Consider the following 17,282-nt stretch of genomic DNA (forward strand, 5'->3'; position numbering starts at 1 on the left):
TTTTAAAATAATAATAATAATAATATAAGTAAATAAGAAGCAGTTAAATTCAACCTCAAAACTCCAGCTAAGTCGTCTTAAAGCAATATCACATGTATAGCCTTGATGTGTACATATTAATACAAAATAATCATATACTTAGAGATCCTCCTAAAACTTCTCCCCATTTTTCCAGTAAGAAATGCTGCTATTATAAATAGCCATAGGTCTATTTGTAATAACTTCACACATCTTGACACCCCTGAGCCTCTCTTGCTGTGGGTGCCATATGTCACTCTTTGTTGTACCGATCCCAGACAGCATGTACAAAAGCAGAACCACAGGTGTAAATTTATTGAGAAGCAATGAGAAATCAAAATTGGATGGCACGGTAACGCGTCTGACAACACAATAGAACTCATCATCCTGATTAAGCTGGCCGTCCCTTTTTAATTATTCCCCATGTTTCATTCGAACGCGATCTCAAAGAGGTCACAGTTAAAAAATTAGAAATGCCTTCTAAAGCCCCTCCCCGATGTAATGCCTTGGATGTGTAGAGACTTGAGAGGATGGAAAAAAAAGATGTTATTGTTAAACCAAATTTTTTCTTTTTAATTTACAAGACCTGCTGCATTATTGTAGAGCGCTAATATCCAAGAGTGCTACGGCTGAAGAGGCCCCAAGGTCAGTGATGCTGCTGCGTTGTGCTGACCAAAGCCACTTAGATTCCTGGTGACATCGTGATCAGAAACAACTGCAAAAGCAAATCCTAATAACTAGCTGCGGTCGATTGTTTTGTAACTACAGCAACGCAACACACAAAAAAAACATTAGACAACACTAAAGTCATTTACCATCCATATTTCAGGAAATGCATTGTTCCTTTCTAAGTACTTAAAGGCTATTTTCCAAGGAGCGAACAAAAGGTCTCCAGATATTATAAAATGTTTTTCCAGTAATCACAGTTTACCTTATTTCTGATCCTTTTTATTAGATTTATAAGCCCAAGAACACAGGTATAACACCGACCTGTGATGTATCTGCTCTGGTCTACCTAGTACATGTTGAACTTGTGTGTGCTTGTGTTTGTATTTCTCGTGGTACGTGTGTGCGTGTGCGTGTGTGTGTGCACAGAGGCTTTGATAAGAGGTCTTGAGAGGTATAGTGGAGGACCATGCCCTCCTCTCCTCTGCACGCCTCTCCTCTCTATCCTGGCTAGCAAGCTGTCCTCATTACTGTCAGTCAGCATCAGGTTTAGCAGTGCCAGGCTCCTGCACAGCCCTCTGTCCTCTCTGCCCTGCCAGCACTAGCCTGCCTGACGGCTGCCATTGGTAAGCATTGTAAGAGCCCCTCAATCCCCTAGAAAACCTAATTACTCTCCACCCGCAACCAAGGAGACCACAGCAGGAAAAAAAAGTGAAGCAGAGGAAAGAAGAATCGCACGTACCCTCCATTTATAAGCGCAATAGCAATTATTCAGACAAAAGAAAATGCGTATTCGAATTATATTTGCAGTAAAATAAATAATAATAATAATAATAATAATTACACTAGCATTGACATTTACAAATCATTTATATTTCAGTTGAAGTATAAATATTGGTGGAAGGCATAAGAAAAGGAACACAGGATACATTTAGAAAGTGTGAAACATTAAAAGAAAAAAAAATGCACGAATCAAACTGAGCATTGCTTTGACTACCCGTTAACTGGGTCACTCAGTTGGTGATTGTGTCTGACCACCAAACAAACAGTCATTCATATGACTCTGCTCTGGCCCCATTTTCATCTGGAGCAGTTCCACCGAGGCCACTGAAAGCAAAGGAGCTGACAGGTCAGGGATTTAAACCCATCTCCAGCTTCAGCACAGCAGCCATTACCACAGGGGGAAAAAACAACTCCTTGTGTCAACCTCCATCTGAGGAGGGGCTTATTCATGTTGGCTGCACATCTGCTTTTTTCAGGGGGTGACACAAGAGTGACAGCGAAGAATTCCCATCAAGTTGCTTGTCACTTTCCTGTCGTCTTGGTCAAAGTTGTCTTTGCTTACTATCGGACTGTCTCTTGGTCTCAGTGAGGAGCATTTAGTGTCAGTTGTAAAGCCTGATTTCAAAAGTGCATTTATTTCAAGAGATAAAGAAAATATTATTTTTCTTTCAGCTGGACATCTTGGTCACTCACCGGGATAAAACCTGTGCCACAAGCCTTGAAATGCAATGTCAGGTTTGGATAATAGCCTGCACAACACAACATTTGCTCTCTTTCTTCTACTCTGTGTGCTATCTGCACAGCAGAAATTGCTTGAAAAAGAAGAAGTCTAATAGGAAATAATGTTCTTTAACACTGGAAATATTTGGGAGGGCTCACAGTCATAAAGTGACGCTCACCAAAGATAATGATCCGGCATTCTGTTGCACGAATTACATTATAGACTTTTGTCCTTGAATATTCTTTCGGACTCGTGCAGCTGTGCAGATCTGAGTTGGAACGGGGAAGCTGGTGCTTTTAATAAATTCACAGGGACATTCAAAGGGGCTGGCAGCTACGGAGGTTTCATTTTCCCAGCAGTGAGCTGTGTCATTTAAAATAAGGATCATTTTGACAAGGGGAATATCATAATGCTAAATCTAGATCAAATAACTGAGCAAGGTGTAAGACTAGATTTACAAGGCCTTGTAATCCTGAAAGACTAAGAAAGAAACGGGCACAGAAAGGGGAGGATGTAGCAGTGAGGAAGAATGATAGATGGAGAGATAAAATATTAAAAGAAAGCAAGCAAAGGAGACAGTTTTGTTTTCAAATGTGGATATCAAACTGTTTCCAATACAGTGTGTGTACATGTGGTCACAGCACAAATGGCCTGGGGAAGGGAATGCAGCTTTGTTAGTTGACTTCATTAAAACTTGAGTCTTGAAATTTCTAGAACCTCAACACACCTGGGAGGTTTTTTCTTCTGCAAGCAGCCACACAGAGCGCAAACAGTCCCTAAGAGAGATGTGTGGAACGCAGACAAGTGGAGGAGGTTGGTGCACTGGTCAATTTGCCATTCACAGAAGAAAAAAAGAAAGAAAGAGGAAAGAAAAGAGGCGAAGGAAAAAAGGGAACGTGACGTGAAAAGACAGACAGGGAGACAAAGAACGAGGCAAAGAGAAAGGGGGGAAACTCCAGCTGTCAGAGACAGGCCAGCACTAACAGAGGGCCGTCATCAGGGAAGCCACAGTCACAGCTGCCACAATCTAAAGTAAAATTCAGGACAGTGGTTTAATGGTGGATCTGTCTGATGCCCCTAAATGATCTCAACCAGTTTACTACCACAGTTACCTATCTTGCTCGACGATAAAGCAAGCGGTTTGCAAATCTTAAGTTTCAGTAAAGAAAACTGCAGCAGCAAGCAAAACGAGCATCTCTCAAAGTATTGTCACATACACAGTACACATTTCACAGTACATACAGTACACATTTCTTTTTTCATGCACAAAGATTCAACATCCTATAGACTCCCAGAGACGCACCAACTACCTGTTCTCAATGGCTTACATGGCAAATCCCTTTATGAGGTACAAGGGAAGGGTTACGCCCATTGCTCTGTAAATGGATGTTGCTCTTTCCTTTCATTTCCATAACAAGCCATCAGAACTCATCTCCCACTGAAGTGGCCACAGTCCCACTGGCAATTAAAATCATGCTGGGACATGCCATGGTTGTGTGTGACTCCACTGTGGGAAACAAAAGCACCGGCAGCAGCGGTAATGACGCCAACAGTTGAGTGGTAAATCTCGAGCAATGTCGGCAGAAGCCGTCTCTTTGATTTCTCCAGGAAACCCAGAGCGGGCCTCGTTTACACGTTTCAGTTTGAGCGTTACTGCAAAATATCAAACGAGAAGATGGAACAGCGTCAACTCATCTCTGTCTTCTTTACTGCCTTCTATATACAGTGGCAGCACTGAAAAGGTGGGTGGGTTGTTGATAGTTTCTCTTTATTTTTCAGAGAATTTTCAATTTCTAAACAAGCCTGAAATTTAGTTGGGGAAAAATAGCAAATCTGAACGGCAGATTTAAAACTTTAGGGGTTTGCAATAGACTTTAAAAATCTATCAAGCATCTACACTGATAACGAGACGATTATGTAATACTATCTGTCTGATTAAAGCCAAAAGGTTATTAATCAGTCCCGTTTTACATTCCCATTATTGTTGTTATTAATTAGAGCGGGATGTTTCAGTCTCCACAAAAAAAGAAAACCCCCGTTTCTTACACTTATCACATCTGCTAACTAATTTCCAGATGGAAATGTAGACAAATATTTTTACAGTTTTACAGAAAACTATAGTAAGTGGTGATGAATACATTTGGTATTCGCATCCTTTGTTCAAAGGTAACCTCATTGCAATGCATCTAAAGTACGTAAAGGTGATAATAAAATCATTTCTGTCAAAAGGGAAACTACACGTTGAGAATTTGCAGAGAAACGTGGCATTCTAAAGCTACTTTTAGCAGCCTATCTAACAAAGCCACGGCTATCCCCAGCCAGGCTAAGAGGAGACGAGGCATAAATGAATGTGCATAAAGCACTTTGCATCACATCATCATTGTTTAATCCTTTCATTCTCATCTGTCAATCATCCTCAGATGCAACCTAATCCCTGAATATTTGTGGACCGGTCTATATTGATACCTTTGACATGACTTGTAAGCACAGCTTCTATTTATAATACAAAATGTTCTTTTTAAGTCATGAGATAAGCTTTAGTTGGGTGACATTATTCATTTGTAATGTGGGTGCCAGTTTGCATTTCTTTAGCCTGTTTTCTTTGATTGACAGGACTTGTGGTTATCTCCCCTCTGTGCCCTTTACCAATATTCTGGTGCAGATAGTCACAAAAACCCCCTAAGATTACTCAAATCATACATATACATGATTCTCGAACGCTGGGTGGAAATCAGAGGGAAACAGTGCTCTGTGACTTACTCGTCATATCTGCAAAAAACTGACTCGTACAAACAAAAACAAAAAAGTCAACAGTCTTATTATGACAGCAACTTACATTTCATACAATGCTGACATTAGAAACACAAAGGTTTCACGTTTGTTCTTAAATGGGACAAATGAAGGCAAACTGATTTGTCGTACATGTTACGTCAGATATGAATCAAAATAAGGGCGTGTCCACTTTCAGGTACCCCAATGATCATCTGTCGCTTTTCTCACTGTCTCTTGACACTTGGAACTGTCCGTGTTTTGGGGCAGTGTCAGTTATGCCTGCTGATACAAGATGTTTTTCCTGTGATCCTGTCATCCCAGTGCTAACACCTTCAGTTGTTTACAGTGAAATGTCCTCCGTGTTCACCTTCACCTCCTGCCTGTTTTCAGCATTACTCTACGTGATGTACATACTGTATAGAGTTACTATGCCGCAGCGTTCGGCAGCGCGAGGTCATTGGCAGGGTTCACCTGTGAGGTCATTGCTAGCCGTGAGAAAATTAACGTTGATTGGTCTCGTCACAATTTGCTCCCCGAAGCTCGTGCCGCCGAGGCAACTGCCAAGACGAGCTTCCTTAAACAAATCCCTATTCCCAGGCAGGCACACAGTGGAGTTGGGGAAAAGGGACAAAAGAACGTATCCGCCACAGGGAGACAGAGAGAACTTCTAAATGGGAAGTTCTAAATTAGACTTCTTTTAAAGGTCTTTTAAAGTACAAACCCATGCAATGTTAATCTATCTGGCTTAATCCCATTGCTTTAAGATCCTTTATAATCCACATTCAATACAGCCATTTCTCTCCTCTAACAAGCTTGCCCTATAGCCATTTTATAAATCACTGGTACAAGGTTTGTGTAGTGCCACAAATTCTGTTATGGTGTCATTACTTCACTGAGTTATGAATCGCGCAAGGTAGAATGACAAATATGTTTAAGACCTGTAGAACTGCTCAAAATATTGTATTTCTGTGTGAGTCATGGCAAAAAAGTGGTATAATGCTCTTTTAAAAAAGATCAGCAATAACCACGACAGCAGTGGAGTTTCTGGTTCACTTAAAAACTGGAAGCATCATCAAACATCTGAGCTGTTTTACTGCACCTTGGACATTTATGAGCAGGGCTTACAGCAGACGAAGTTAAAGTGATATACTTGCCACACAAGAAAACAGAGAAACACTGGTAGTTTTTCAGCCATATGCCGATATCCTTAAGTCACCATGTGCTGTGGCTTTGAAAGTCTGCACTGCCAATTCCTTATTTGAAACCTAACCAAGTCTTTAACAATGCCTCTCTCTGATCCGGTGGAAAGGAGAAAATCTATTATCGATTTCCACCTGGTTTAGGTGGAAAAAGCCCTGATAGCGATGCTGAATAGCGCTACAGTGTGCTATAGCCTCCACAGTAAAAGCTGGGGGATGGTGTGAGAGGGCATGTCAACAAAGCCTTTGACTGTATGCCACAACACCATCTGCACATGCTGAATTTTTAATTGTCAATAGAACTGCTCAAGAACAGTAATCAAGAAGACAAAAGATAATGCGCATCATGAAGAGCCTGTACCACAGTTCCTGCGTGATTGGAGTTGGGCTTATTTTTTAAAATCACCCATTGTTTCAGTGCTAATTGTGAGAAATTCTACACGCATGCAACACAACAAAGATATTTCTTAATCACTTGTGATATTCAATCCCATTCAACTCCAGACCAACTCAACAGACTTCGAATTCAACCAGTAAATGCAATTCATCACTGTCACTGAAAAGTCACCAATCATTTCTCGCAAATTCAGTCAGGGTAATACAGGCCTGTTCACTCCAAAATATAATTCACCGTTCTGCATAATGTGCACCTTTAAAACCACATGAAAGGAAGGTCTTGATTCCACTTTCAAATAATCAGATTTCCTGCTTTCACCCAAATGTAAACGTTTTAACCAACAGCCTGCATTCTCTGCAGATATATTAGAGCCCGTCTCCTGTCAGTCATGACCCTGTCAAGTCAAGAGGCAAGTTGCCAAAGCAAGATGGTTTCACCACTTAGACTCTGATGCTTTAAACAGACAATAAAGCTTGATTTAATACTGCTGCAGACTAAAATTGGAAACCTCTGCTACAGGATTGTCATAATAAGACAGAGTTCATTTCAAAACATTTGCCACTGCAAACAGCTGTGATGAGGGACGAAATAAGCAAATCGGGATAAAAACAATGGAAAAAATATTATATGGATAGAAAACAGTGGGGTAACACAGAAAAACAACATAACCTTAATCATGCTGAAAATTTCCTTTAAGTCTCATGTTTTCAACTTTAATTGCTTTGGTGAAACAGCGCAGACAAGGTGAGAACAATGGGTGCAGACTATTTTTTTTCTCTCTTCGTATCTGCTGTGTGAGCACACAAAATTAGGTAAGCTAGTGACATGAGACATAATCATTTTCTTTGAGCAGGGATAGTGACCAATTTATTCTTACCTTAGGCTGGGCGCGACGGGGAAAGGCAACCTTAGGATCAATCTGAAATGAGAAAAGAATAGCAAAATTGTTGTTAAAGGATAGGCTGGTATATCTTCGGGGTGAAAAGCACCGAACAGGTGTTCACAAAGGACCCCGGGGTGAAACCGCCACACTGCTGCATTTTGACTCCTTTAGACTCATTGAGAATGTAATTACTAGTACTTCAGTGGCAGTTGTACAATAATGGGTATTTATTATATGGCTATGATGTTGGATTTTTTATTTTTTATTTTTTATTTTTTTAAACAGGAAACCCCCAGAGAATATTTTGATCTATGAATGCATAAATCAAGAGGAAGAACAAACCTTTCTTTTTCAAATTGCTCAGAACTTGTGAACAATGATGATAATTCATCTTTTTTAAGATTTAAAAAAGCTTCATAATTAACATGTACTCTTCAAACCTAGAGTCGCCTTTAAGAGCTGACAAAGTTATCACAATTACAAATTAAAGTCAATATGAATAGCGCAGCAAAGCAGTAAAAATAACACAGAACGAAGCCATTTCTGTAAAACGGTGGTACCGCTACATTACTGTGCCTAATCTTTGACACAGTCGGGTTAAGGATAGGGTGACGTTTCACTAAAGGGCAGACTAGGTCATGGCTCTGGGTAGCTGACAGACTACAGAGATTGGTAAGACAGCAGTGTGCCATGGTTTCCCCCTGCTATGAAAAACTGCCACACACTGAAAATGAAGGACGCCGTCCCTTCTTTGTCCTCCAGAGATCCTGAGGTCTTTGTCTTTGTCATGTTTATATCACAGCAGCTTCGTGGCTGCTTTAATCTCCGTCTACATTAAGGAGCTACTACCGGAAGTTGAAAACAATGTATAGGGAAGTGCCTGCTATGAAAGAATCATAGCCATAGAATCGATGTTGTTCAGCTAAACTACTGGCAAAGAGCACATTGATATATTTTTAAAATAAGGTTAAATCGTATTTGTATAATCTCAGTGACCAGTTAATTTGTAAACTGCAGTAAAAGAACCTGATTACTCAGTATATTAATCCCTAATGCAAAACAGCTTATCGTTTAAATTTACTGTTGGCCTATCAGCTAGCCTGGTTCCTTATAAATGATACAGGTGCACAGTTTAGTCCAGCAACTGGCTTTGTTTCCCGTCTTGATTGTCACTAGGCAGACCAAAGCATTTAAAGAGAGCTGGCCAATATCACCGGCCTCATTACTCACTGTGGCAAATTATCTACAATTGATGGAGCTCAATGACACATTCTAGGCACAACACTCAGTGCACTGAGCAAGGTACCATAGGAAACCACATATTAATTGCTGTAAATTACCATTTTTGTTTTTTAGGCCTAAATACTGGTGCTCCCAAATTAGCTGTTGATGCTGTATAGCAAAAACAAAGAAAGAACCCCCAGTGTTAAAATAAAGTTGGCGTGGAGACCAGCCACACCAATGTTCCGCTGGTCGTGGTCGCAGCAGAGGCCCGCTTTTATTTTAGGCAGGAATTGCTGATTGAATATGACAGGAAGAAAATGAGAGTCTGGGGCCGGTGACGCCTCCAGATATTGCCAAATAACTGGGAGGATGCGTCAGATCAGCCTGTTTCTCCATCTTGTGCTTGTTATCTCATTAGCTACATCTTCCTCATTAATTTCTCTGGTATAAAGGTATGTGGTGGGGGGTCTCATCAACCTTGCACTTACAGTGAAGAGGAACTGTCTGAAACAGCAATGTCATCCTAAACTCTCATCGCCTGGATGCAAATTTGAATTTGAGGGGGGGAAAAAGAAAGAAAGAAAAAGAAAATCATGAATCTCTTCATGTTGTTCCATATTGTGCTACGTGTCAAACTGACATATTTACAATTACTATATCAATTCTATGCATTCCTACTCTCTCGGCACAGATGGATTTATTTAAGAAAACGATATCTCATCACGCCGAGGAAAACAATGGAAAGAAAACACGAGATGAAAATTCACCATCTGCACGGATCAATTAAGCCATTGAAACTGACTACATTTTAATCTGTTTGAAGGAAAACCATGATGTGCAATGTCACTGTCATCTTCTCTGTCAGTCTCACTTATTACTGTTATCTTTCTAAATCGGGTCAAAATGAGAAATGAATTCAATAACACCTGGGCACGGTAACTCTGCTTGTAATGAATTTCATTTAAAGATTTGTCTTAGCACTTAGCCCCAGGCATAACCAATTCAAACTCAATTATTTTGTGCACCCTATTTTAGCAAAGACAACACATTATGCTCTGAATACCAAAGTCCTACACTTGGTAATGTATCTTACTTTTTAAGCTTATACAAAATATATCAAACCTCATTTTACCACACCACATAAACTAATTGTTTTTCTGTCCTGCTGAGAATTTCTATTCACTATGAAGCATTTGGTCTTGAACGTGCGCATGAGAACACTTTAACACAGCATGGAAAAATCTCATGTAGTCTGTTTAAAATTATATATATATATTTAAATGATTACATGCAGAGAAAAATGTTACTGCAGATTGTTTAAATCTCACTCAGAGCAATGCAACCAAATTGGGCAATGAGGCCTTATTAACAAATCCTTCTGTGAAATGTAGCAGTACCTTTTTAGGTCACAAATTATGACGAATAACTCCTCTGAGAAATTTAGAACTACAAGAAGAGGAGACGAGGCAATTGTTTCCCTTTGCTTTACATATTAAAGCTTTAGGTTTTCATGTAGGAAGCATCTTCATACCTATTGGGCAGGAGTTACCCTTTGCACTAAATGCAGCTGTATCAGAGATTATAGTGTCTCAGTTTCACCTGATACTTCCTTCCTGAAACATATTTTTTTCTTATGTAACACGCATACCATCAGGCTTGGGTTGAGTGAACTTAATGTAAGAAGTGCACTTGTTTCAGTAATTTGACTCTAGTCTGTTCTAAACTTGCATGTTTTTTTAAGCAGTAAAAAGATAAATGAATAATAGCTATTTATTAGTTTGTTTTTGCCTATGTTCTTGTTTGAGAAATGACTTTCCTTTATGATTTGTAGACAAATCTCTCTGACTGTGTCATCTTAATTTTACAACAGCTGGATGCAACAAAAATATTCGTACATTCTTTTGATTCTTGAAAGGAATTCTGGGAACAAACCATGAGATGGTAGATAACATATGTCGAGGGTATGCAAAGAGTGTTGCTGTTGGGTAGAGGGCCAGAGCTCTGACTCAGCTCTAGCTATTTGGCTATCATACAGTAGCAACAGAACAACAAAAAAAAAAACCCAACAACAACACTTCATTAACCCCCCTCTGAGAAATTTCTTTACTATGGAAAAATCACAAGCAATCTGACTTGGAGCTGAACGAACAATCTGCTTTAAACACAGTCGAATGGTCCGGGAGATATGACTACAATATTGTATTGTAATTGAAAACATGACTGTAACTGAAGGTGTAATGTGTTCAAATGTAAACTGTAATCAAAATGCAACCGTGAAAAACAACAATAATGTGCTCACCTATTTAGCAAAATCCAAATTTCTTTTTTTTATATCGAACCAGAACAAATGTACATACGTGTCAAATATCATTCAATTCTTTCTGAGACAAAGACAATGTATTTTTTTGTTCTGGGCTTTTATTATTGCCAACAACTGTTATCTTTAGCTGTATGTAGGATGCACAGTATGAGGTACTTTTTTTTTTTTGCACTGATTCAATTACAGCAGCAGTACCTGTTATGTACAATTGACTGGCAAGCACTAATGTGATGTCATTTTCCATGGACCCTGCAATCAGAGTATATGTGCCTTTAGCAATGTGGGTGTCTCAGATGAATCGTAACCATCTAACCAGTGTGCACACTCGAGTTCATGAGAACCAAGAGGCTACAGTGTCATGCTAAAGATGCACTACTGGTGACGTACCTCACGTAGCAGTAGTCTCCAGTGTAACATCTTTTGAGTATGTGCTCAACTTAGAGACCTGGCATCACCCTCACAGGTCCCTTTCTTCAAATTACGTTTAGATACACCTTTGTAATATGATGCAACATGATCTCACAAAGAGCAAAAGTGGATTTCCTCAAGACATCATACAAGCAGATACGTCAATGTAATAAATGAGAACAGACCAGGAGGAATCCCCCCCACCAACCCTGCCCCATCATCTTTTTATCTTCCGCAGCCTTTTACTTAAGGGTCTCCGAGGGCTGCTTCTGCATGCGACTGTGGGAGATCAGGGCAGAGAAACAGCACATATCTTAAGTTCACATCTTACAAAAGGATTTCATATATTAATGCAGCTCCTGGGTAAACTCTCTTCCTCTCTCTTAAGACATATCTACGCTAGCATGATGATGTGGTGTTTAAGCTAAAAGGAAAAGCCTTATCAAAGCTTGCAGCTTCTCTCAATAAGTGTGTGAGCAGGTCCACAGGTGTGCGTGTGTGATAGCAATAGAATAGACAAGAAATTACAACATAAATGTTTCATATCTGTGCTGTCAATCTCTGCTGACTTTCGCCGTGGAATAACACCACGAAAAGGCAGTTTGTTATGATCCTCAAATCAGTAATGAGAATTTTACCGTCATGCTCAACAAGCAAATTGGCTATATTTTTTTTTTTTATATATTTTTTTTACCTCTTAGAAATATGCAACAGCATTACGAACATTAGCCACGTTTGCTGGTAGTAGCCTAAAAATAACACTACCGCTTTGACAAACCTCTGATGACCCGTACGAGCGGACAGGAGACAGAAACAGATACAGAAAGAACTAATAACGCCTTCAGCCATAATTAACCGCGGAAGATGGAGCACCTGCTATACTTAAACAAGAGCGAGTCAGTTTAGCTCACTGATTTGACTTTACTTCCTAACCCTATCTGATGAATGAAGCTCAGATTTGTCTGGAACAGCTGCTCTTCCCTGTCCTTTCTCCTCCTTTGCTCTTGGGCTGGTTTTTTTTTTGGCTTCTCCTAAACCTCAAGCATAGGTTGACCTAAGGGTGACTTTATAAAGGCTGGATTTACCCAAGACAAAAAAAAAATAATAATAAATTCCGGGGGTGCGGGGGTGACTACATATCATTGGGTTTTACTGGTTGAAGTGAATTAAGCTCAGAAACCCCAAACATGGTATCACACCATCAAATCTTACATAAAAAAAATAAACCCATGTATGCCTTTGTAACAGCTTCACATAGGAATAAACGATTTATATCGCTCAAATCAATCTACTGTTATGTCTGAGATAAAAATTGATGATGTCCTTCTTCATACAGGCCTGACTTGAAACATCTTCAGCAACAGATGCTCTGAGTTGTACATTTATAAACTGAACAAAGCATCATGAAAAATGGTAAATATGTTCTGAATTACCAGCATGTGTGTTTTGAAGCCCCCAGGCTTTGCTTCCCCATATGTCTCATTCACATTCATTCTAGGCTAGAGTGTTTTCATAACCGGACAAAAAGTAGAGCACACAGTCAAAAGAAAACATTAATACCAAATAAAGAAGCATATGAAACCAGCGTTGGTGTGCCTGTCTTCTTTTAGTTGGGAGTAAAACTGATTCTATAGCACTCCTGATCTCGACACTAGGGAAATTTTATGTTTAAATCAAAGTGGGGTTTGCAGTTGATCTAAAAGTACATCAGACTAAATAAAATACCATCTGTGTTTGTGACACTGATGTAATACTGAAATAATAGTAGATTTAAAATAACAGAGCTAAAAACATCCATATGATTTTGGCTTTACACTTTCACTACACAGCTAATACGACCTAACTTCCTGTCATTGCACCTTCAGCCATTCTCACTTTTTTCCAAGGTTACCGAGGACAGACAAACCACTAAGGATTCGTTCAGGCACTGCAAACGAGGGAGACCTGTATCAACCCAACATCTGCAAACACATCAAGACCATCCATATTTGCTGGACCGGTTCATTTTTCCCCCATTGCCACTGAGCAACTTTCTCAGAGATATGATAGATCCTAATGCAATGCGATCTTGATAGTGTGAATGTTAAGATATACAACAGCACCGCAGATACAGCGCAGTGACTAATGGTGAGAAAGACGATACAGACAGCCGCCTTAGGTTTGTAATCTTCTACTGCACACTGACGGGTAAACAACAGCACGTTAGCAGCTGGGAAATATAAATGTCTGCATGCATTTGAGTCAGCAGAATTGTTGGTTTGTCAATTATGCCGTCAAACACTCAGCCAGTGATAAAAATGTCCAGCAAGAAAACACAAACAAAACAACAATCTGCTACACTTTATTTTGCTAAAGCTATTGATTACCTCCATTATTACAGGATTTTCAGTATCATCCATATTTTCAGATTTATGGGTGCGATGAAAAACTACAACGCCACCAGCAACAAGAGGCGGGTATGCAAAACGAAACTGGCTTTTTTTTTTTTTTAATATAGTCGGTGTCCCTAAATGATTATCTTATGCTCTTACAGCCCAGCGGATTAAGAGTTAAGACATCGACCATGCAATCACAAAACTGCCTGATCGAGTCTGGCCAGGTCTATCTCCTCATTTCCTGTCAGCTGTCTACTGTATACTGTCTAACAATCAAGGGGGAAAAAACCATCACCAAAATTACTAAAATAATTCACTTCCAAAGCATAATGATTTCACACAGGCCACTATTCAGGCTTAATGATGATTCAATGTCAGACTTTAAAATGTCACCATTCAGTTCTCGTGCATTTCAAATCTCAATTATAAGTGTGCCAAATGTGATCTAAAGCCTACAATACGTGTGACAAAACACCACTGTTTGTGTGCATATCTGTAGCCAAAGAACAAAGTGTATCCATAACTTGCAACACAGACATGCAACAGATAACAAGATTTAGTGTTGCTGCACGACAGTTATTATACTTTAGCAGAGCAAGAGAAAATACTATTTAACTCAATTATTATACATAAGAGGTCCCACATTGTTTTAATAATGGGATTAAATTCTGCCTACAAATAGTCTAAATATTACAATCTAAAAAAAAAAAGAAAAAAAAAAGAACCAACCGATTTTTCTTGTGGGCAAAAAAAAGGAGCTTTTTTGCAATCAAGAAATCAGCTGTAACACAAGTGGTTTGAGACTGCAATTTTAACAGGTCATTAATGTAATCCCATGAATATTGTAACATATGTTAGCGGTATTAAAAATACACAAGAAATTAAACTGTTTCCTGCTGGCACTGCTCTCAAAGTGCCTTTGGGCAAGGCAATTAAAGCAACAACTGCTCTATTTATCAGACATCAGTAATAGACTGCCGCAGCACAGGCCAACTCTCAGGTGTAAGCATATATATTTACGTGCTCCCCTCCCTTATTCATACCCCCCATGACCTTTGCTGTAAATATATATGCTGTCAAGCTGTCACAAAGCTGCTCATTCAAAATGTCAGACTTGAAGTTATCAAACCGCTCTAGATTCTGCATCAAAGTATGTTTATATCTCCAACCCTTCAAGCAGCCCCCGTAAAGTGCTTCTAAGTATTCCCCTCTGAAGAGGTTCTGCAAGTTTTGCAATGTCATCGGCCTGACTTACCGGTCATTTTAATGCTAAAAAACCTTGCCCTTGCTCTATAGTTGCTACGTCACAACATAACCCCACCGAGTGTCCTTGTCTCCCTCATTTGCATAACACAGTAATAGAGCTGATAGCAGTGAAGACATAACATATAAACACTAAGCACGAGGTGAATGAGAGATTACCGGAAACTTAAAAAAAAAAAAAAAAAAGCATAACACAAAATATCTAATAGGCTGAAGAAAAAAAAAATCACATGCACTCAAAATTTTAAGTACAAGTGTGTGTTATGTGCCTTTTTTAATGAAGGCAAATTGCTTATTTTTTAGACTAGCAGAAAACGACCCCCCCCCCCATAAACCCTTCTGAAGAATCAAACCCCCACCGATGAGCTGAAAACTGTCCAAAAAGGCTCACAGCTCCCCAAAAATAATGACAATAATAATGATTATAAAAATAATATTCAAAATAATAATAATAATAGCAATAATATGAGCAGCCACATTATTACAAACTTCGCAGCTTAGAAAAAATTGGAAGGAATATAAAGTAAGGTCTGCCACCCAACAAACAGCAGGTTTCTCAGCTCTGTGCCAATCACACTCAAGCTCAGGAATGAGCAGAGAATTCTTACATTTACATTACTTGCCTTATCCTACGCAGACTTGTAGATTGCACATTATTATACACTGCTACCTGAAGTATAATCTATTTATCTTCCACAATCCTTAAAAAAATATTTCCTCCCAGTGTAAAGTTGGCTTCAGCCGAGGGAGCGCGCACAGTACATTTCCTCGATATGCACCATTCCATTACTGTAACTATTGCTGGCATATCTGGATTCGATAAAATATAATTGCAGCTGAACCATATCTAATCCAGCGCATCGTATAATCTTTAATTATTCCTCTGGTGACGAATTTCAACAAATTTCAGAATGCTTGGCAGTCATTAAACCTAAGTGCATGAGTGTATGTATATGTGCACTGGATTAATGACCTTACTTAAGTAAATCAGACAAGTCTTTAAAAACTACACATGCACTCTTAAAGTATTTCACACGATACTCCTGACTGATTGTATTCTGATTATCATACATTACAGTAATTAGTTTGAACATACTGGCAGCTTAAAAATGTATTAATTTATATTTAATTTGTTTAATCTCTAATATAGGGCTCAAACCTTTCAGACTCAAAGTATCTGCTAATCGGGCACGATATGATACAATATCTGCTGGATCAAACAGCAGCAAGGCAGCAGTCCTGAGACAGCACGCCCTTGTGTGTCCACATGAGATATAGGCACACTGCCACATGTGGCTGCAGCAAAGAAGGGGGCGTGTCTGGCCCCATTCAGCCAGAGAAGTAAAAGTGAACACATGTAATATTCACCCCAGAGTTGTGTTTTATTTTATTGCCAGGCTCTCTGTGGAAGAGACCAGCACACATTTAGCCACTGTGCGTGACCTTGATCGACACAGCCTGTCAACCTAAGAAGTGTCACCCCCCCCTCGCCCACCGCACCACCCACAAGGCCCTACTTAGGCAGTAAAAAGTCTCAGTTGGCAGAGCAGCGTAAACACAAAACGTGAAATGAACTCTGGTGTAAGAACAAATGAAATCAACTCACCGTCTTTGAGTCTAATTCGTGGTGTTGTTGAGCTAAGACTTTATCTACACTGGCAGCATCTGTAAATGTAACAAACCCAAATCCTCTGCAAAACAAAGACACAAAGAGGACAAGAACAGCCGTGTTAATAATAATTTAACATTGCATACATATTAAAAAATGACACCCCCATCCCTTGCAAATATAAATTTAACCTGCAACTTGCAAATAATAAACCTGCATTAACAGTGTGAACAACAATCCCTATGACCCACAACAACATTTCTCTGCAAATATACATTTCTAATCCAGATTACGGCTTGTCCTGTGGCAGATTTTGGGAAAAGCAAAAAAACAAAAACAAAACTGAGGACAGTGTTCATCATTATTTGCTACGTTACAATATGAGACGACTAGACACACACAGCAAAAAAAAAACTGTGGTGCAGTCACAAAGTCAATGTCAAATTGCATTCGGCCGCAGCTTTACAGCAGTGAGCATTTAAGCTTATCTGGCTTGCTGTGAAACCACACGCAGGCGCGCGCGCACGGGGACACACACACACACATACACACAGACATACGCGCGCGAGAACACGAACACATGGGCGCGCGGGCACACAAAACACACATACACGCTGGATTAAACACTGAGCACGGTCAAAGTA

The 17,282-nt window shown here is 39.5% G+C and overlaps 1 protein-coding gene across 7 annotated transcripts in view; it reads right to left on the reverse strand.

The window, feature by feature from the left end:
- msi2b (musashi RNA-binding protein 2b) overlaps positions 1–17,282 on the reverse strand; it is a 257,841-nt gene that overhangs the window by 239,515 nt on the left and 1,044 nt on the right. For all 7 annotated transcript variants that reach the window (XM_006799518.3, XM_035911472.2, XM_006799517.3 and 4 more), the window contains exons 4-5: positions 16,636–16,720; positions 7,434–7,475 (exon numbers count right to left, since the gene is read on the reverse strand). In XM_006799518.3, the coding sequence (XP_006799581.1) occupies positions 7,434–7,475; positions 16,636–16,720 (127 nt within the window). The remainder of the gene's footprint in view (positions 1–7,433; positions 7,476–16,635; positions 16,721–17,282) is intronic.

The sequence above is a fragment of the Neolamprologus brichardi genome, chromosome 10, assembly GCF_056152115.1.
Source record: "Neolamprologus brichardi isolate AB-2024 chromosome 10, ASM5615211v1, whole genome shotgun sequence".
In the NCBI taxonomy this organism is placed as follows: domain Eukaryota; kingdom Metazoa; phylum Chordata; class Actinopteri; order Cichliformes; family Cichlidae; genus Neolamprologus; species Neolamprologus brichardi.